The sequence below is a fragment of the Dunckerocampus dactyliophorus genome, chromosome 19, assembly GCF_027744805.1.
Source record: "Dunckerocampus dactyliophorus isolate RoL2022-P2 chromosome 19, RoL_Ddac_1.1, whole genome shotgun sequence".
Classification (NCBI taxonomy): Eukaryota; Metazoa; Chordata; class Actinopteri; order Syngnathiformes; family Syngnathidae; genus Dunckerocampus; species Dunckerocampus dactyliophorus.
Window position 1 is genome coordinate 2,605,023 of NC_072837.1, and position 23,105 is coordinate 2,628,127.

General features: G+C 43.5%; 1 protein-coding gene across 9 annotated transcripts in view; it reads left to right on the top strand.

Annotated features, from left to right (window-relative positions):
* Positions 1 to 23,105, top strand: part of sash1a (SAM and SH3 domain containing 1a) — a 216,139-nt gene that overhangs the window by 38,216 nt on the left and 154,818 nt on the right. For 7 of the 9 annotated variants that reach the window (XM_054761701.1, XM_054761705.1, XM_054761702.1 and 4 more), the window contains exon 5: positions 16,044 to 16,532. The exons of the other annotated variants lie outside the window; for them this stretch is intronic. In XM_054761701.1, coding sequence (XP_054617676.1) covers positions 16,044 to 16,532 — 489 coding nt within the window. The remainder of the gene's footprint in view (positions 1 to 16,043; positions 16,533 to 23,105) is intronic. 9 annotated transcript variants of the gene reach the window in all.

A 23,105-nucleotide genomic window follows, 5' to 3' on the forward strand; every position in this document is an offset into this window, starting at 1 on the left:
TTTGAAAATTGAGTATTTTCAAGATGAAGCAATTTCGCTCGAAATTGTGTGTAAATGCTGAAGCTGAACTGAAATGTAGAATGAATAATGAAATATCCTAGAAATGCGCCTCACAGACTGAGGACCGAACCAGCAATCATCAGGTTGGGAGATGACCAATTGACCACCTGAGCCATATCTCCGTGTGGAATATGTAGAATGTCACAGTAATGGAAAATGGAACATTATTTTGCACCAGTAGGGGGCCCCATTTTATTTGTCCATTTGTTTTTAGCCGACTAAAAACGGTGAAATTCAAAATGTTGGAAAGTAAAAGAATAATTACAGCGGGATGCGGGACTGAACCAGCAACCAGCGGTTTGGGGAAACAACCACTCTACCTCCTGAGCTATATGACCCTGTATAATAAGCAGAATGTTTCAGTCATGGAAAGCGCCAAATTCCCCATCCATTTTCAATGGGAAAGTTGTCACAGAAAATATTAAATTAGCTGAGCCGAAAGGCAAAGCTCTCAGTTCACCAGTCAATCTACGTTCCTACCCTCACCTATGGTCATGAGCTCTGGGGAGTGACCAAAAGGACGATATCGCGGGTACAAGCGGCCAAAATGAGTTTTCTCCGTAGGGTGGCTGGGCTCTCCTTTAGAGATAAGGTTAGAAGCACTGGAGAAACTGAGTAGAATCACTCACTGCTGCTCCTCCGCATTGAGAGGGGCCAGATGAGGTTGGTTCAGGCATCTAGTCAGGATGCCTCCCGGACGCCTCCCTGGGGGGTGTTCAGGGAACATCCGACCGGTAGGAGGCCCCGGGGAAGACCCAGGACACTTTGGAAACTGTATCTCAGTGGGCCTGGATCTCAAATGCCTCGGGATCCACCAGGAGGAGCCGGATGAAGTAGCCGGGGAGCGTAGCCACTTATCCGACCTTGGATAAGTGGAAGAAGATGGATGTTGTCACTAAATGAACAGAAAGTGAGTCAGCAACGTGTGTAGAGTGCTTAGTTTGGCCACTTGATTTCGTGAACGATACAGTCCATGGTAAACGCAGTACTTTAAGAACTTTGTATGTACTTTGTAACACAGAGTGATTTCCTAGTTTGGTAACACACACGGCCAATAAAATGAATTCTGATTCTGAAAACCCAGACAGTGTACAAAAACCGAGGCAAAATTTTAGCGTTAATTTCCTAAAACTGGGGTGTAGAAAGCCGAGGTTTGACTGTCCCTCTCAACTGTCGGTTTATCCGCGGTCGTGACACCATTTCAAAATGCCCTGGTGAGACAGATCTGCTGTGACCCAAAAGAAACTTTCTCACCTAGCTTAACACACTTTGTGCACCCATAAACCTTAAAGAACTGCTTATAAAACACAGGCAACCCTTTAGCATAAACACAGCTGCAGACGCCATATAAGCCAACCCAACAGGTAACCATCTTTAACACGAGACAACCTCTGCTCTAAGCAGTGTTTCTGCATCTTCCAATTGTGAGAAAACATTTCCAGGCAATTTTGAAGAGGAGGCACAGTCTTTCCAGTTGTTCCAATATCCAACATTCCCTTGAAATATCGACAACCAAATAAGTCTCCATCAATCAGCGAGCAGCTCTCTGGAGTCTCTCATGAATTGGCACAGCCTTTCTGCATGCATTTAAATGGAAATATTACCGCCACGGCGGCAGGTACTGTACGTTGTCTCCTAATACTTCCACTTGTCTGTAATTGGTTGGAGGGCCCTGTAGAAAGAATTTGCTCAAACATTTGACCCCCGCTCACCACTCCTTCTCTTGCTGAAGTTCCGCTTGATTCAACATTCAATCGCCTATTCATTCATGCAGGCTGACCAATTACAGCTGTCAGAGGGAGGCGGAGCTACATTATTGTTGCTACCAAACGCTAGTGGAGAGTGAAAACTAAAGGGGCTTCCTCTCCAATTCTTAAAGGTCTCCTATTATGCAAAATAGACTTTTGAGTGATGTTCAGTATTGTGTGTCCTGAGACGTGAGGAAAATCCATCACCTTCACTGGTTTGCTCCAGACGTGTGGTTTTCAAGTCCTGAGTTTTATGAGGTCATGATGGGGGGGTGAAACCCCCCCTCCTCAAGCACATGATACTACCTCTGACCCGTCCTAGCTGGATTAGCCGGCCCTGTGTATACGCCCTCCTCTTTACCACCAAAAACAGGCTTCACTACAAATCTTTCGAATGTAGCCTGGAACTTTTCCAACGATCCTCAAGTCTGCTACAGACGTTGAAGTTGTACGTTTGGTCATTTGCTTTTTCTTTAGTGAATAACCTAGCAGGGTGTTGCAGTTTAAATGTGAGTGTAATGTTAGCACTGTAGCTTGCATACAGTAGCTAGGCTTGTGTTGCTAACATTTGTCTCTTCCTGCCCCACTCCTTAGCGTTACACTGTTGTAGCTGATATAGCTACACACACTGGCGGAGATGTAAACAGTTACACACACAAAACATGTTCCCCATGGGGCTCACTATAAACGCACTTTAAAATTGTCTTGATGCCAACATCAGGGCTAGAATTTGGCCAACACCCTCTTAGACTTATTTCAAATGGTTGAAAAATATTACAATATAGCACCTTTTTAACAAATGCTCAGAGTCAGTGCGCGCAGTGCGGATCCAAAAAGAGTGTGCGCCGTAGCATCCAACCTGCTGTGCAAATATCCTCCCACGTGCAACGACCATAAATCTACTTTGAAAAATACGTTTGCCTCCGTCTGCACAAAATGCTTGTGAAATGACTCGCGGCCTGGCGCAGCACCTGCTACAAACTGATATATCTTCATAATGGCTGTACGAGCGGCTGTAAAATGCAGACTTTTATTTGACCGAGTGGATAAATCTTTACACTGATTTGTCAGTGGTAGTATAGAAGGACGCTGGAACTGGTCAAGCTAAAAAAAAAAAGGTTAGCCCGAGTAAATATTGGCGTAATAAAGTTGTCATTTTTATAGCACGTTGGCCTGAGGGCAATGTATGCTGTTTGAAAAAGCTTCAATATAGTGTTTCGACATAGGATGAAAAGACCTTTTGGCTTATCTCTTGGAAAAACATGCATTCATCTTCGTTCTTTCTGGGAGTCCTGTGGGGACTGGAAAGTAGTTGTTACTAAAAACAATAGCGTGGACGTATCCCAATTGCCAGATTTGGCAAACACACACATTGCACCGGAGCTCATTCGTGAGCAATCAGCCACATCAAAAGGAGCCACTGTTTTTTTTTTTTGGCGGTTTACTGGAGTCCTCCCTGGGGATCTTGGGCTAGAGTCCTGCATCAGGATGTGTGACTTGCAAGAGAGGATATAATGATGAATATTACAGTAAACTAAATAAACAATATTGCAACAGACTGGTTTGTCTGCAGTCGTAGTTATACTGTAGGTTATTACATAGGCAGAATGTTGTACTTTTGTTTCTAAGTTCCGGAGGTCTGTGATGGGACCGTAAACATGTCTGGTGATTGGTGACGACCCAGGAAGTGAGCAGGGTGTGTGAGCAGGAAGGAAACCCAGAGAACTACCTTTTATTATAAGATGACCCTGAATTTTAATGTTTTAGGTAAAATATTTTTTTAAAAAAAGAAAATATGGTCCTGAGCTTTGGGTAGTGAATGAAAATACTTTTCTCCATAAGGTGGCTGGGTTCTCCCTTTTAGAGATAAGGTGAGGAACTCAGTAGAGCTGCTTTTCTTGAGAGGAGCCAGATGAGATGGCTCGGGCATCTGGTCAGGATGCCTCCCGGTATTGTCTTGACTTGAGACTTACTTGACACCTGCAAAATACTGACTTGCTCCCACCTCAGTAGGATTGTGCTGTGATCTACCAAGGGGTAGAACTAGAACCCGCTGGAGGGACCTCAATTCTGGCCTGAACTCCTGGCCGAATGGAACTCGTTAGGTGGCTGTGGCACCCCTGATTAGACTGCTTACCCGGATAAACTGGAGATGGATCGACTTAATCCATCTTCTATGCTGCTTATCCTCACTAGGGTCCCGGGGATGCTGGAGCCTATCCCAGCTGACTTAGGGTGAGAGGCAAAGTACACCCTGGACTGGTCGCCAGCCAATGGCAGGGCACATATAGACAAACAACCATTCCCACTCACATTCATACCTATGGACAATTTATAGTCGCCAATGAACCTAACATGCATGTTTTTGGAATGTGGAAGGAAGCCGGAGTACCCAGGGAAAACCCACACACGCACGAGAACATGCAAACTCCACACGGATGCCCAATGGCGATTCGAACCCAGTTCTTCCCGATCTCCTGACTGTGTGGCCAACATGCTAGCCACTAGATTGACCACCGGATCGACTTTAGTGTGGAGAACATATTTTAACATGCCCAAAATGTACTCCCTACGTAAAAACCCAGAAGCTCGAAGAATCTGGTGAGCTGTCCAAACATGCTTCTAAAAAGCCTGAATAAGCTGGAGCAAAGTCTTTGTGAGATGAAGGGGCATCTGTTCAGCTGCACGGCATACGGATGGTTTGATGCACGAGCTAGCTCGTGCTCCTTCTGACAGACTGCGGTCCCCCGAAGGCCAGTGCAGTGCTTGATTTGCTGCATGTTTTTGAAGGTGGTCACTGAAGTGTGCAAGAATGTAAAACTGAGCTACAAGTTGGTTTCCTCATCTTTGGGTTCCGTTGAATAGTGCAACCCTTTTTTGTGATTCTAACAAATCAAACCCAATGTAATAATAACATCTCTTAGCGTGATATTAATCTTAAATCCAGGGTGCAATATTTTCTTCTTCCTCTGGACTCAAGAAAAAATTTCCGGCAATGCTGCCAGCGTTTCCCCTCACAGTAATGAATTCTAAAAGCGCTGATTCAGAAATGTTGCTGTTGAATTATTTGGGGAAAGGCAATTTCTATGGGCTTTTGATGTCCTCCAGAAAGATCTCATTTGGAGAAGTCTCCTATTTGCTGTCAAACAGGGCAGTCACTGGTGACATTATGCTTTATTTGCTAGAGGTCATTTTCAGTGTGGGGGGGGGGACATCATGTGGTTAACAACCCACAAATGGAAAATTTGGAGGAAATAATAGCTCGGTCTTGATAAGCATGATAAGCTAGCTGCGGTTATGCAGACATATCCGACGGTGGAACATTTACACATACTGTTCATGTTAAGTCAATGAGCTCAACTCCAAGCCAAGCTCATGGTCACGATTTGTCATTCTCTTGTTGGAAAATCATTAGCTTCTAATGGAATCTTTATCCAGAGCCATCGTCCTCTCTCTCATCATGCCTCCCCATGAAAAATGAACCACCGGTCCCCATGCAAATATGAAGACATCCGTGTTCGATATCCAATTTAACCGGCATTGTGACATCTTAAGATGGTAAAAAGGATGTCACTTATTTTATATTATTGGATCTACTTTCCATCCACCATCTTTTTCCCACCTTGCAATTTACAGTGAAAAAGTTAGGATGCCCTATTTTGGCTATGCATTTGCTTGTGTAAGGCAGTTGTTTCCCATTTATTTTCTGTCATACACCCCCCTATTTGAAATAGTCGTCCCTTCCCAATTAGTGCCCAATTGAATTTGGCTGCTTCACTGTCACGGTTTTTCAAAAACACATAAATAACTAAATCATGCCGTTTCATGGTTGAATACGCTCATTACTCAAAACTTATGCATGTTTAAGCAAATGTTACGTATTTTATGCCTAAATTGCCTGAAGCAATTTCAAGCAAGAAAATGGGAAAAATGAACAAAAATACAAACGTAAGGCATTCAGGAGATGCATTCAAAGACTGGATATGTAGTATTGTACACTGGTCACTAGATGTCAGTAATTTTTGGTGATGCACACAATCGCCAATCGCGATTTATTACGGGTTTGAACTATCTCACAACAGGCACAACAATCCCCGATTTAAAAACAAGGGCTACTGTTGCGGCCGTAACCCACAGCAAGCCGAAACTCAACTCTGAACCCCTAACTTCACTTCCTGTCCGCCACTCCTTCTGCTCCCCCCGGGAAAACATTTATAGTAACACGAGTATGAGTATTATTTATGTATCAAAGGGCTTATTCCTGAGTGGAAATGTGACGATAGAGCTTTTATTTCATGTCTCGAGGGCTCCAATAATGTTAAGACATTAATGTTAAGACATACTATTGATAACCATACGTAATATTAATTTAGATATAATATAAATGATTATCTGTACAAACCACTGCATGAGTTGATGGCACCAGCATTGTTCAAGCATGAATAAGGACACTAACAGACCTGCCAACAAATGGTCCGCCCTGCCTGTCACGTGCTTGTCACTTGGGTTGACCAATACTGATCAGCGAAAAAACAAGTATCGGATTACAGTATATCCGCCTGCATCCAAAATTTCCGATATTGGCATTCCAGTACGAGGCTCAGCACACGGATAGAAGTGCTGGGGTAAACGTGTTATCAATATCAAGAAGTAGGCGTGATGTCGGCCGTGTGGCACTATTTTTCGTTCAAGTCTGAAAAAGACGTCGTAGCTGAGTGCAAAACCTGCCATAAACGACTTGTTTACTTGTTTTTTTTGCTGATTGGTTTTGGACAATCCAAGTGACAAGCACGTGTATAAACTTTGAGCACGACGGTGTGGAAAACATGGCCGCCAACAAGCAAAACAGCTTTTGCAGGGGCACGGGTGGCACTGAGCAACTAATTGCCCATAAGTCATTGTCCAGTTGTCTCTAATGGTTGAAAAATGTAAGGGTATCTGGATTACCCGCATGGTAGCATGTCCCGTGTAGGGTCACCACATATGTCATTTACCGTCATGTGGAAAAATGTATGTTTAGCGAAAATGTTCCTCTCTCTTTCCGTTAGAGATTTGAGGGTTGGCTTCAGTGAATTCTGTCAAGAGAGGCGGAAACAATCCTGTAGTGAGCTGAGGTTTGTCCATAATTACCGCACATCGCACATGGCAACAGTCTGTTTTTCATGGCTACCATCGCTTTGTCGTGATGGGAAACATTTGCACCTAAAAGAGAGTAATTCAGTAGGGATAGGAGCTAAACAAACATCGTTTTATGGGGAAGAGAAAAGGCAAATGGAGGACATCATTTTATTGAGTTAAAAGAGAGAGTAAGCCCTGGAGGATGGTGTTCCGGGACGTTTGGTAGATCCCATTTCAGCCTCCTGACACGGAGTGAAAAGAAAGCTGTCTTCATGCACTTTTAATTACAAATGGCTGACTGGGCTTCAATCTCCAGAGAGCAGAGGTGAAGCAAACATATCAGGCACCAGACGCCGCTTTGCTGCCAGCCGTAATGTCAACCTAAACAAAGTCTGCAGGGAGACGGAGGGTGGTAGTTCAGGGTTCACGCGAGGACTTGTCTGAAGACACCTGACAATCATTACATGCATTCCATCAGTCAGGTAACAGCTTTCTTGTCTGTTTGAGAGATACAAGTGATACACGCCATCAATCAAACGTGTCTACAGTCAACTTCTCAACCTGTGCCGGGCTTTGATGGACAGATCGCCATCTAATCATGGCGATACACGAGTGGGTTATTGTCATGTATCCCAGTGTGGCAAACTCATAGTCGTCTGTCTGCGGTGTCCGCAGCTGTGAGCAGAACATGAGTTTGTTTTATTTAAACCACTTGAACCATGTTGTAGGTTTGTAACAACCGTTGGTTGCACATGGGCAAAAAATATGATATCTCTCTTTTAATTTTAATTAAATTATGACTTTTTTTAATGGCATGGGGGGGAAAGTTTCAGTTGAGATCATCTTAGTGTTGGACCCTGCTTGTTTGTCATGGTTGTCAACCACCATTGGTTTCTTTCATTTTCTGTAGTCTGAAATATTACCAATACAGTTCTTTTACATCTTGCATGCTTGCAAGAAAATCAATTAGTAGTATGCATTAATAGCTGAAAAGCTTTTTTGGGGGGCTAAAACACAGGTCATAGTTTTATTTGGATGATATGGATGCTATTGTATGTTTGTAAGGACAGTTGAGATGAATCATGGATCAAAAATGTGATCCCTCATCAGTTCTGATGAAGTTAAAAAAAAAAAAAAAAAAGTTCAATTTAAGCTCATTTTACTATTGGAACCTGGTTCTTTAGATCAGTGATTCTCAACTGGTGGCTCGCGCATCTTTGCCAAAGAAGTCATACAAAGAGGTAAAGACGGCGATGCGACCGGATGCAGCGCCCCTCTCTCTGTTGTTTTGTGTTCACCAAAACGTGGGAAAACACTGTTGAAAGTTGCTGTTAGACTCTTTTACGGACTTTAAAACCCGTCGGCAGCAGGCAACCACAGAAGCCGAGCATCCTCCAGTGGCACAACTGAGCCTCCAACCCCACTACTGCACTGCAACCGCAGAGGAAGCGCTGCAGGCGTGGTGAGGCTTGGCAAACAGCTCACCCGTACATGTTCATGTCTACAGGGCTCTAATAATGGTAAAAACCTTATTTAGAAAGTCAAACGGGTTGTCTATGCACCAACTACAAAAATATTAAATTTATTAAAATTGAATCCTACTTTGCGGACACTTGGGTCCGGAACCAGTTAACCACGATAAACGAGGGATGACTGTATCGGCACGAAAGACAATATTGAACATCTGTAATTTCTACTTTGATGTTTCTTGGACCAATACAAACGGTTTGGCGTCTTTCACAGTGTTGGCACCTGGCATGCTTAAAAAATAAGCACTTCCGTAGTATGCATTAGCTTTCCCAAAGACCGGCACACAGGCCTACCAGAGAGATGAAATTTGTAAGAGTGAGAATTCTAATTAAAATCCCTCGTGGGACAAAGCAACACTTAAAAGGAAATGTATTTATTGTGCTGAGAAAAAAGGCCGTCTAATGAGCTGAGAAGATTTACGTACAAGGATACAGCTCAATAAACACATCATAAACTCATTTTTTAAATGGGTCAGATAGTCTTCAAAAATGAAGAAAAAAACGAACATTTGCCAGCCAATTAGAAATATGCTGCAATTTTCTTTTTTCCACAAAAAAGAGCAAAACTAAGCCGCTGCTTTGGAGTCTGAAGCTGTTATCACGGAAACCTCTGCTTTCCCGACGAGAGCGTTATCAGGCAATATGACTCCTGTTATTGCCTCCGGCTGCACTTTTTAATAAGACCCGGCTAACCTCTGACCTGCGATGGCAGCAGCGGAGGCAGTTGTTGAGCGGAGATTTGGTGGCTTAAAGGGCACTGACGTGCATCGGAGGACAGCCGTTTAATTCCCAGGCAACTGCACTAATACGCTATCACGGTGAACCGGAGCTTGCATAATTAATATGGATGATGGCGCTGAGCCCATGCATCTGGACTGTGTGTGTTCGCAGACTTGACACGTGGATGCTGCTGGCAATTCACTCGATGTTAACTGAGAGCCATGATATGATGCAAACAGGGGGGTCTTTTATTGTTGTATTTGCAGAGCGCACGCGACACTCATGGACTGGAAGGATGCCAAGTTTTGAATGTTGTACGTGTTGGCAGGTCTGACTAACTTTGAAAGTACCAGAATTCCATGCAGTGCATTAATAACACAAGACGCACGCCGTATTGTACGCTAACCGGGAAATGCAGGCAAACCAAAATACACTAATACCCGAGGTTCCACTGTAGTGTATATGGCATCTATTATTTTCTAACTTAAACAGTCTAAAGGCCAGACTTTTAGCAACATACTACAGTGCCTCCTCTGAAACTTACTTAAAATTGTGGGAAAATGACGGAAACATCTCTTTGTGAATGTTCTGAACTCCTGTCTCTCCCATTCCTTCTCCAGGATACAAAAACACAATAATCTTTTCCACAGCTGGTGATTAAGACGGACGATAAAAAGCAGCGGTGAATTACTTATCATGTCGGCTGATGAGGGGATCCGCCTCTTCCCTCAGCTGCATTTAATTACAGGTATAACGTCAATCTAAAAGGGGGGGCACAGTCTGATTGGAGGAGCTCCGACAGGCTGTATTGACCAGAGTCAGCCTCATCACCTCTTCATCCATGACTCACCCAGGCAGATAATTGAGAGTATTTGGAATATTCTACAGTATGTCTAAATTTCATTCCAATTCAAAAGACAGACTGAGAATTCTAAGGCTAACAGATTTAATCTGTAAAGGCTTGATACATCGTTCAAGTGTCCTGCCGGGTAAGGTTTCCAGCTATTAATGACCAAAATGTCAGTTTAAAAAAACGTTTCCTTAAGGAAAGCAGTGATGCAGAAAGCCCCATTAATAGAAAAGCCTCCCCATAGATCTTGACTGCTTGTAGGGAAGTGCAGTGCCAAACAGAAATAAACACACAATTAAAGAATTAAGACACCACTTCCACACTGGTACAGTGTTGGTACCACAAGAGGACAAAGGAGCAATTAGACGAGGCAATCCTGCAATAAACCCCGTCTCTAATGAAAGGGAAAATGATGGCTGCCAGCCCAGTTTTGTGAACATGTTAAATTCATGAAAAGGGCTGTGAGCAGTCTGACCTATCTGCTGGGTCCACTGGGTTTTGGTAATGCGGGGAGGTCGTAGAGCTAAGTGGGGAGCAGCACACAGAAATTGAAAGGTGGGTAAAAGATGGCATCGTGTATAATAAGTCGCATCCAAGTCATACTGAGGAGAGTCAAAGACTGTTGCAATGATTATACAGTTGTTTTGTTTTTTTTTGCATCATTAGTAATCTGATGTTTTTGGGGAAAATACCAATACACCACACCAACCCAGGAAAAACAAACTCACCATTTAATTACAAAGTTAATTTACTGCGACAAAAGAGTTTTCTATCCTGATCCAGTGAAGGCGGTGGTGGAGCATTGTCTACTCGAAGGCTTGGTGCCATGAGGCGACCATCGTGTATATCAGACAACCGCCTTCAATCCAAAGCACAAACGGGCTTTTTCTGTTTTTTTCTCCACCTCGGCCGCCATTTTTCCATCAGGGCCTGACAGATAGCCGCCCACAAAAGCCGCTGCATCTTGGTGGGCAGAAGCCATTCCCCGCTTCAAAGGCTTTTAAAATTGAGGTCTGGGAAGGTGCAATGGAGACCTCCTGAAGCTTAAAAAAAAAAAAAAATCATCTTGCAGAAATCTCCACCTTCCAATATGAACACCCGGGCGTGCAGCACAGACTGTATCTTGGCTGCTATTGTCCGTCTGCTTTCCCCCACCAGCCCTTCGAGCTGCATCCACTTCCAGCTTTTCATAGTCACACTCTTTCAATCAACATTCAAAGCAGAATCTTCTGTCTGCACTCTCTGACACCTATTCAATTTGACCAGTATTAATGGTGCTGGATACAAGTTTTTATTAAAGAACATTATTGATGTAGCGGCAGTGCTTTAACCGCTGGGCAGCGCTATTATGGCAAGGAAGAGGAATGGGTCTGCTGCTAGGAATAACAGCCAAAGAGGACCACAACAAAGCATTGTAACTTTTATGCACCAGACATTGTATCAATATGGTCTGTACTTTTTCCACTTGTTAAAGGTCCCACATTGTAGTATTTTTTTTTTTTTTAAGTACGTGTCAGAGGCCCCGCAATTTTGAGTGCCTGTAACTTAAACGCTAATGTACTGTTTGTCCACGCCTGCCTCCGATAGCTAAGTGAGCTACAGCGCTAACATTACAGTCACAGCAGCAACATCATGCAAACACGATGATCACACTTACAGCGTTGGTGTCTGGAGCTGAATGATCTTTAAATGTGAAATGTGTCATCCTTTTTTTAAAACTTTATTCTGACCTTAACACGTTAACAGCAGTGCTCTGTTCCAACATCTCCCACTTGCACACCACCCCTGCGTCCTGTCCACAACCACACAACACTTCCTCATTCTCCACCAATTCCACGTCCATGCATGGACATCGGAATTGCATTTCATGCAATGATATGGTAAACTCTCAGCGGCACACGCCAGCTATTTGAAGGTTTTTCAAAAAAAGGTAGGGCTGCAACTAACTATTATTTTCTTCATTGATTTTATCTGCAGCCTGTGGTTTAGATGAATCGAGTAATCGGCCGGGCGCTAGACTGTATGAACCAAACTCAGTGTGTGGTTTGGTCCGCAACATTTCAGAATAGAGGCAGACATGTCAATCACTGTTTTCCAAAGTCAAAGCTGATGTATGAATATATAATAGGAAACATTTCACAGGCTGCAATCAGAGGACGCAAAACATTTATTGAATACCAAAATGGTTGTCGATTAATTGGTTAATTGATTAATCATTGACTCATCGATTAATTGTTGCAGTACTACAAAAAGTAATGCAATAATTACATTATGACAAATAAATTCTGTTACTAATTCAATTCATTTTTGGGAAAGTCACTGCTAACTAGCTAATTACGTGTTTACAATAATTAAACAACTGTTAAATGAAATGCTAAGCATAAGGGTCTCAAATGAGTCTTCCAAAGGAACAACGTCCACAGGAAACCCCTCATGTCTCTCTGGTGGCGCCTGTTGATCCCACAGCTGACCCGACAGAATGGCGTGGAAACACAATAATCATGCCACTGTGCGCCCACTTCCTAATGCGTCCGCTCCTTGTGTTCCCACAATGCTTTGCTGCTGTAACTGATGTAAGTGCACGCCGTCAGAGCGATGCGGAAAGCAGAGCTGCTTGAGTTTCAATCATTTCACGTAGAAATACATATATCATCGCTCTGTGGTCAGACTCAACATATGCTAGTCGTCAGTGCTCATTTTCTTTATTGCTTTTCTGTATTTGTGTTATATTAAGTAACCTTAACCAATAAAGAAAGGGAGGGTTTTTTTTGGTTCCTAAGTAGCTGAACAGAAATGAGTAATGAATCACACTGGAGCTTTCACAGTAAGAGATTTGGGGGTAAAACCAGTGCCGTTAGGCCGGAAATGGTTGTTATCCTCTATCCTTGTACGACTTTGTTGTCTGGCGTGTACTTTAACTCGCACCCAGCCAAAATAGCTGAGACAGTCAGCGTTGCATCAAACTGATCCCTAACAAGCTGTCAGCTCATATTTTATAAAGCATGCATCAGCACTCGCCAGCTTGGCGTCTTCGTTTGGACAGATTGGACGGTTCTTGTTCAGACATTGGATACTTTTGACTAGTCTGGCTTTAATGATGTTGCAGTTTGTTGACAGGTAAACACTTATTGCGCTGTGCTATTTGGGAGGTGGAAATGCTTTCGATTTCTGTTCTACTTTGTGTCGTTTTTGAAGTTCCAGGGGCCTCATCTAATAAAGCTTGCATACGCACAAAACAAGGCCGAGAAGTTGCGTACGCCGTTTTCCACGCCTGTATGTTACCTATAAAAACACAGCTTGACATGAGAATGTACGCACCCTATATAGTTGGCGAACGCACTTTTTGGAGACATGGCAAAAAGGCGACGCACATTTTAAGTGGTGAAGTGAAGTCATATGTTAGAAAATAAACATGCAATGGAAGCCAGTAAAGAGTTATCCATCATTGCATGGAAACATCACGCGCTTGTTGACGTTTGTGGAAAGTGTTATTTGACATGACCTTGAACATTTGTCATTTATCAAACACCATTACGCAGCAGCATATAGTATCCCCACTAAAAGATACATGAAAAAGACAACGCAACGCTTAAATACCTCATTTTATTTTATAACCTCAATTAATATTAATTAGAACAAACATCAGGTTGTCTGTTAAATAATTCTAGGAATTAAGTGTGCAAGACACAGAGCTAACAGGTTCTTTGTGCTCCGTTTCTCGCTTTTTGTTGGACAATTTATCAAAAATAAAAAGTTGCATATGTCATGTATGTCATCAATAGCAACATTTATTTACTACGGCCTTAATTTGCGTGGGCAGTGTCAGGGCCGTGTGCGGAAACGTACTCCTTCCTTCTCCACAAATGATGGGCTTTTCTTTTGTTGTGCGGTGAAATAACACACATTAACATAATATACATAACATTTTGATGGTGTTGTCATCACTGAGTTAAGTATTTAAAAAATATCCGTCTGCAATCAAGGGTCATTAAATATGGACGCCGCACTTTGCATTGACCATTTATGGCGAATTGAAGGCGTGACGAGGGCATGACTTGGGGTGGAGTTGCGTACGCCACTTTTTTTTTTTTTTTTTTTTTTTTTTTTAGGTCTGAATATTTTTTTTCCCATACGCACATTTTGGGTTTCTGGCGTACGCAGACTTTGTCAGATTTCCACGCACAGTTTTATAGTTGAGGCCCCAGTTTTTTATGACGTCATGATGGAAACTCATCCTTCCTCAGGCTTCACTACACATCTTAAAATAAAGCCCAGATCTCTGCCAAATATTTGTCAGCTATAGACATGGGAGCTGTGTTTGATCATTTTTTTTTTCTTCTAAAGCGAATAAACTAACCTAGCATGTTGCTGTTAAAATGTGAGTGTAAAGTTAGCTGTGCTAACGTTGGTATCCTTCTGTCCCACTCCTTAATGTTGCGGTATCTCACTATATCGTGGTTTGAATATCGCTCCCTCACTGTATCGCAGTTTTTCAAAAAATTATGAATTAAGGAATGATTGCTGTTTCGTGGTTGACTATAGCCTATTACTAGTCAAAATATTGAAAGACAAGTTCTATGTAGTAGTATATGTAGTATATGTAGTATTCTGGTCACTATGAGACGTGACGTTAGATTATATGCATGGAGACTGGCTATTGAGCCAGCAGAGGCGAGCCGACATGCCACGGCTGAGAGAGTGGAAAAAGGTTCTCATTTCATGTGGAAGTGGTAAGTTTTTGGCTTCTTTATCCTTCTTCCTCACTCTGTTTGAAACACTAAGTTTAGAATAATTCAATTGGAGACGTTAACTAGTAAGCTCGGTAGCTTGCTATGCTGTGTCTGTCACTGCAGAGATCCCGCAGCCTGCGCAATGTGATGGAAACAAAGAATAATAGGAGTGTAAAAGTGACTATTGGGGTGTTAGTTTGTGTCTACAGGGCTCTAACGTTAAAACCCGTATTTAGAAAGTCAAACAGGTTTTCTGTGCTCTAACAAAAATATTCAGGTTATTAACATTGAATCCTACTTTGCAGAAATTAATCGCAGTCGCGTCTGAATCCAAGTAACCGTGATGAACAATGGACGTCTGTATAGGTAAATATTGGATAAAGCGCAGAATAGCGCGTCTTCTTGGCATAGACAAAGTTCATTAGCATTAAAGCTACGGACAGACAAAACCGTGTGTTCCCACTCGGGCTTGCTAAAAGTACTTTTAAACTGTCTAAATTCCAGAATCAAGTCGAGATGTTGGCCAATACGCTCCTGTGGCACCACTGGGATGTATTTAGCAATGTTGAAGTACTATTATATGGGACCTTTAAGTGTAGTTCCCCAGCAGCTCAATAGGGGGAGCCCAAACGCGATGACGGGAGACTGCCCAGCGTGTGTGTGAAAATGCTGAATGAGTGAGCGAGAGAGAGAGAGGGTGAAAACAGGAATAGGGAATAATAACGTGGCTGCGTGGACATTTTGCTCCCACATTTCTTTATGAATGTCTTTGCAGAAGCATCCACGCAACTTTGGACAAGTGAATGTGGGACTGCAAGTTGAGAGAGCGGCAGTATTTTTAAACTGTTTTTTTAGGGGGGCGTGGACGTTGGAGGAGCTGCAGTGAGCATGTTGCCTCTTGGCGGCAGTTCCAGCGTGTAGTGAGTGATGTGCACGCCGTAGCTTTTGCAGGAATCTCTGAATTGCTCCTGTCTCTTCTGGGGACTTTACGGAAACTGGTCGCGCAAGTCTTTAAACGACGCTTTTGGGGAAATATTCGAAGGTGGAAGTACGGCTGGGAGTAGCAGTTGGGAACCAAAAGTGAGGATCTATTATTTCATTGTGTCAACATTGGCAGGTGTTGCGTTCGCGTTCACTTTCGCCAGCTCAACGGATTACAACCTTACCCTTTTGGAGGAAGGAAGGGCGCAAAATGTGTTCAACCCAATCACTTGTAGTGTTTTAATTCTCTTGGAATGATGCGTTCAAGACGCCGGGTGGGACTGTGACTTTCTTCTGCACTCTGAAGGCACCACCGCTGAGAAGAAGCATGACAAGCACCGGACCTGTCATTGTCTACGAGTGGCTCAAGACCCTCCAGCTGGCCCAGTATGTCGAAGCTTTCGTGGATAACGGCTATGACGACCTGGAGGTGTGCAAACAGATCGGCGACCCTGACCTGGACGCTATCGGGGTTTACGTCGCGCACCACCGGCAGAGGATCCACGACGCGGTGCGCCGGCTGAAGGAGGAAGCCAAAGACGCGGCGAGCGGACTGTACTTCACCTTGGAGCCCATACCGACCACCGGACACATGCGAGCCTCCAAGTCGTGGACCGAGGCCAGCAGCGAGCGAGGCGGTCGAGGGGTTGGCTACATGGGGGCGCAGAGGAACCTGACCCTGGGCAACAACAGGAGGGAGATGGTCATCTACCCCAAGCTGAAGCTCAAGATCATGATCCGGGATAAACTCATCAGAGACGGCGTCAATCTGGCCAGACTTCCGTACTCCAATAAGGTACACGTTACCACGCTGCTTAATGCACATCTTTACAAACAGGAAGTTTTCAATTGTTTTAAATGAGGGAAAAGTACGTTTGAGAGTCATTCATTACACGTAAGTGGTAAGAGTGACAAGCCATTTCTAAAAAAAACTATGCCGGTTTTAATTCGACAGATATAAGAATATCTTTATTATTGTTGTAGTTTGCAGTGGTGGACACCTGAGAGCTGTTCCTAATAATTTGCCCCCTCTCAGTATGCTGTGCAGTTGAACAGCTCTACAAACATCATTCTATAACAATATTTGAGCATTGTTACCTCACTGAAGGTATCCAGTGAGTGTATTTACAGTCGCCACCTACACCAATCTCTCCTAAATGTGACCGTTTTGACAGTCGTGGTGGTAAGGCGTGCCTATAAGCTGAAATGTACCCCCAACTCACGGCCAAACCTCCAAGATGGCCATTTAAAATAGGCGTTCCGAGTACCTAGGCTTCAGCTTGTTCATTAGCCCCACCCTGATTGCTTCTACTGTATCTTACGCAAGTAATGCCCTCACATATACTAAGTAAACTCTGACATGCTTTAGAATAGTCAGTGTACAGCTTGCATAGCGGTGCAGATTTACTGTCCACTGATAGTCAGCACACAGCTGTTATTGTCTAAATTAGATGCCGGACCCACCGTCACCCCTCAATGACGAGCGGTGACCCAAATTGCAGAAAACTCAAACCTCCCAAGATTGTTATAGGTAAAGCATGGGCGTCCAAAGTGCAGCTCGGATGCCACCTGTTTTTTCTTGGCCCTCGGCACAGAAGTATGATTAAACGAGATCATTTAAAAAAAAAAAAAACAGAAGCAGAAACAGAATAAAAGAGTAATTTTCCAAGAAAGGCTGTTTTCTTTCTTTTAATATAAAGAACATCTTTGCATATCATATTTTTCAATATGCGGTTCTTAGTGGAAAAAGTTTGGTCACCCCTGATTTAAAGAACCTGTTTGCCAAACAATATGAGCTGAAGCAGTGAGGCCATGTTTGTCTCTTGATGGCGCACTCGTCTCCAGCTGATATCTGCAGCTGTGTGTTGGACGGACATTAGGACGCGCGTTAGGTCCCCACTGGATGTCTTTTCAAGGCCTTTACAGTTATATATATTTTTTTGCCCAGGCAAAGACCCGCAACGCACTGAAAACACCTCTGCGACCCACTTTTGGGTCACGACCCACCAGCTGAGTCATTGGTCTAAACGGCTGGCAACACTCACGAGTCCACCTCACAGTGAACATGATGTCCAAATTGTGTTATCGGTGTGAAAATTGAATATGAGCGCCTTGTTGGGCATGGAAGTCACCAGAGCTGCACAGGATGTTCCTGGAATCCTCTTCCATTCCTCCATGACATCACTGGTGGATGTTAGACACGTTACCTCCTGCTTGAGGGTACCCCACAGGTGCTCAATTTTGTTCAGCTCTGGCAGAAACATACCTGTCCACGCCTTCACCTTCACCTTCACCTTCAGCTTTGTCAGCAAGACACCTGTCATCTTGGAGGTCTGTCTGGGGTCCTTATGTTGACAAGCTGCCATGTGGCCCAGTTTACGTGTCCTTCAATGAAATACAGCTCCCCTATTGCAGGTAGCACTCATGCAGCCCCAGACCATGATGCTACAACCACTATGCTGGACAAAATGATGTTACTTGCTTGTGCTGCCAGCTATTTAGACGCTAATGTGTGTTGACTCAGAGGATAGTAAATGTACATTGACTATTGTAATGCATATTCAAGTTTCTATAGCACAGTATCGTCCCTTGAGAGAATATATGGAATAAAAATTCTTGATTTGTCGGATACTGTAGCGTATCCAGTTGCACAAGTGTCCCTGATACTCCAGATTGAATGATCCACAGATAGTGGTTGATAATGTTGTAATTTGGCATCAAAGCGCTGTTTCATGGCTCTAAATGACCAATTAAATCGAGCCGCAGAGACACAAAATGCTGCCTTCTCATGACAAATGCACTGCTGGAGTAAGAATCTTAAGGTAAATGTCAGGCGTGCTGAAGCGTCCGCTGCACTTTGCACTTGAGTGAGTGGTGAGTGTCTGTCACTGTGAATGATGGCGATGCAGTTGGTGCAGATCAATAAGTAGAGCGAGAGGGAGGCTCTACCAAGGGGCTTTCTTCTTGTCTGGGAGGGAGGGTGAAGATGCACATTTAGATTATTAATCCACTCTGACCTCACCTCTCCCCTCTCCGCCTGACCTGCCTCTACGGTTGTTGTGGGTGGATCGAGCAGCCCCCCTTGAGGAGGCGATCATGTGCCTTGCTATCAAAACCACGTTCATTTCCATCCAAACTGAGGGTCTTGCTGCATGTGCGTGTTTGCTTGTAGCTCCTTTCTAAAGCTAAACTACATGCATGTAACCCAATGGTGCCAACATAGCTTGTAGGCCAAGACACCAAACTGCAGCTATTTTTATTGCTTTATGTCAAGCCTTGTTGCATCTCCCCCTGTTTTCCGGTCATTTCACATATTTGTATAGAGAAAAACTGCCAGTGTTTTTTTAAAGTCATCCTGTGCTGGTAAAGACCCTCTGAAGTTGCACATTCCAGCGCGTTTTGATTACGTTGTCTGCTGAGCCTGAAGTGCTAACCTACCAGCGGCTGTCGCTTTGTCAAGTAGCGGTCAGCTTGACTGACATTTCATCCTCTGGTTTACCCTCTAAGGTGTGTACTACTTTTATACGTACAGTTATTTCTCATGTGTCAGTCATCTGTCTGTCGTGTCACACATAGTCGAGGCTCATTTAGCCTGATAACTCTGATTTAATTTTTTTTTTTTATAAATATGCTGCAAAAGTGCAAGTCAGTGATCCTTGCTAAAATGTTTGCAGTTGATTCCTGAAAAGAACAAACATGCCATTCAAAGATCCTCTAATACAGGAGCGCACTGCTATTTTTAAGGGCCTACTACAAAAATGCAAGTGAAATGGTTCTCAACTGTAAATGTGAACCTACACAAATAAAGCATGTCAATTATAACTTACACAAGATGCTAAATAATTTCTCTGACATTCATTGTTCACATTCAAACAAATGGGCTAGCGCGACGCTAATTTACATTGGGAAACGTATACACACTAATGATTAGCATTCGGGATTCCAAACACCTCCAAAAATGACAACTGTACATTCCACTTAAACAGCTTTTACATAACAGGCAATAAATACTTAGACAGTTCTAAGGCACAACAAGAGACAGGAGTGGCACATTCAACATCTTAATGGCAGACTATTAAACGTTGGTCTTCTATCACAGCGTGTTTCAAGTAACACTAAAGTGTTGTCACCACCTATAGGAGCATTAATAGACGACATCTTGCAGCATAACAAACCCCATTGAGTATGAAAGCGCAAGATTAAGACCCGCAACCCACTGGAAACTGGTCCCCTGGTTGACAGTCGTTGCTCTATATGACAGAATTCTGATGTTTTTTAATGGCCGGATTTGGCCCACTGGCCGCCAGTTGAAGAGGTTGCAGGGACCCAATAAGTGGTGCGCTTGCCACACAGACCAAAGACGGGGACTAGAGTTAAGGGTTAGAACACTTAAAGGGAATCACACATACTGCATGTTGCAGGAACGTGCTATTTCTTTGCTGCTTGTCTGCTTTTCATGGCATCCAAGTTGGACCCAAGCGATCTGTTCTTATTTTGACCCAGAGTGTGAACATAGTCGGCAGGATATGATTACTCCATGTATGTACGGTTTGGTGGTAATCTAAATTAGGATTCGGCAGCCTTGGCGTCCATGTATTTACTCAACTGTCAGTTCTTTTGCAGTCATGTCAGCTCTTCAAGGTTGACGTCAGACTGGAGTCAAACATGCATGCCTTTTAGAAGTGTGGCCCGTACATTTCTGCCACTTTTGATAAATGAATCCTACAGAGATTCAGGATTTGTGTGAGGGATTATCTGTCAAAGCAAAGCCGAAACAAACAACTCTTTGGGTTTTTTTTGTTTTTTTTTTGGTATTCATTTTTAGCCCGCAGCTTTGCCATTGGGACTGTTGGGGGAGGTCAAGGTTTGCGTCCCTGAGTCTGTAGATTTGAATTGGCTCCAGCCCAGTGCTTTTCTCCCCCGGACTGATGGAGCGTTGACCGACTTGGCCTGTGATTGGTCTAGGAGATAACTCCCCTGGCTCTTCTTGAGATGAGATGCCACCCCTCCCTCTCTCTGAGGGCAGTTACTGGACACACAATGTCAGTCAAAAGGGAGGACGACCCGGTACGCCATGTCTTCTTTACTCCCATTTCCATGTTTTGCCTTGTGAGACGAGCCATTATGAGCCAATTCCCTGAAAAAGCACTTCTGGGTGATATAAACACCCATGATCCTTATCAAGGCTGCGGAGAGCCCTTGTGGATGATTTCTTAGGGCGCAAATAAACACTTTTCAAGACCGTCACCGGGGAGCAATATCAGTGTCCTGCTTTTAAACATACGGCCTAATAATGTCGGTTGATTGAAAAATAATAGCACCAGAGTCAAAGCTATTTGTTGTGCTCCTTGACTCATCCAAATCTGATGCTAGCGATGGCACACAGCGACATTCAGCCATAATAAATGTTGGTGCCTAGTGTCTAGGGAGGAAGTAGACAATAAACAGCAAGGGGCTTCTCTATTGTTTGCATGGAGCCGCATGTCCTTTCACTGCTCGTGTGTTTTGCATACTCAATTTCCGTCCATTGAAAGAGACAGCGGAGGCAAGTGTCCAGCATTGTCATGATGAGAGGAGGTGGCGGCGGTCTTGGAAGGAGAGGTTGTAAATGGATGAGCATCTTTTTATAGATCATCATCTTTTTATTGTACCAACAAGCCCTGGCTGGTGATAAGGTTGAGAATGAGGCTGTGCAGTGACGGAGGGAAAAGTTGTGTGTCCTTTATCTGACCCACATGGAAATGAAGCTGATGCTCGTACGTCTTAAGGTGTTTGTGGTGGACTTAGCAGAAGGAAAGCTAGCCTTCATCCAACTGACATGGACCATTTAAGGAAAAAGAATTGTGGTGCCCCAAAGAGGTTATCAGAATGCTTCAGACATGTTAGCATGTAATCCAGATAATAATAATGAATAAATGACTGCTGTTTCATGGCTAACTATGGCCTTGAAAGGCAAGTTATATGTCCTCTAGCATTGTGGTCACTAGCCATCGGTTTTGTCGTGAGACCTGACATTAGATTACATTACCTATCACGTAGCATGGAGACTGGCTACAGAGCCCAGCCGACATATGGCTGGGACGGACATGCCATGGCTGAGTGAGTGGGGGGAAAAAAAGGTTCTCCTCTCATTCTGTGTGGAAGTGGTATGTTTTTGCCTTCCTTGTCCTTCTTCCCCACTCCATTTGGACGTTTAGAATCTTTAGTTCTTAAGTTTAGAATAAGTATTTGAGAAGCTAACTAGTTAGCTCGCCAGCTTGCTATGCGAGTGGCAGCAGTCTGTTATGTCCCTGCAGTAGCCTGCCGTAGCCTGTGACGTAATGTAAACAAAGAATAACAAGTGTAAAAGTGACCATAGGGGTGCTATTTCATGTCTACAGAGCTCTAATAATGTTGAAAGTCAAACAGGTTTTGTATGGTCTAACTATGAAAATATTCAGTTTATTAATGAATCCTACTTTGCGGAAATTCACTTATTGCGGTCGGGTCTGGAGCCAATTAAACGAGGGACAACTGTAGTGGAAAGATGAAACTGGGGTGTGAAGTTTTACTACCTGCTTCTTCCATCCTGTTGTGTTGAAACTAATTGTTGCATTTAGTTTCACTTCTTCATTTGAATGTTTTTAACTTGATAGTACTCACATGTTTGCAGTTTTCGAGCTATTTCAGGCTCGGCTGCCAAGACTTAGTGTGAACAATAACGTAGACTGTTTTTTTTAATGAAACTTGTTGAAATGCAAGGCAACTTTGGACTGCAGGGTGCATGCTAAGATGTCGTTTATTCCTCCAGCGAAGTGTTTAACTTCGCCTACGCTTTTTGGCAAATGTCCATCCCCACACTTCATACCGTAAGGTACACACCTGGCATTTTGCCACCAAGGAGGAAAGGGAGAAACGGTCAACAGCAGCCTGACTGCTTTTCATTCCGACGTTCTCTTGAAAGCATTGTTTGCTTTAGTCTGGATTAAGGGTTCCTTAAGCATGGGTGCTCAGAAAGGGGAAGTCATAAAGAAGTCAAGTGTCTGTCTCTTTAGTCCTGGATAGCCGGAGAACGTCAATTAGCAAAGCAAAATGCTGTTCACTTTTCTGAATAGAAAATATGGTCAAAGTTGTACAAAGTGTACCAAACCAATCCAATTAAAATTGATTTCCTGTATTTTTGTATTCCAAATTGACACTACTTGGAAGTCCCAGGACGGTCCAGTCCAGGCGTGTTGATTTATGACTCACTACAAAGTGAAGGGTCATGTGGTAAGAAGCATATACCCTCACTTAGTGGCGCTATTTTAGTTCAACAACCCATTTTTAGGGCCTTTTAATCCCCTCCTTGTTAGACATAAACGACGAGTGTTTAGAGTCTTTGTAGACC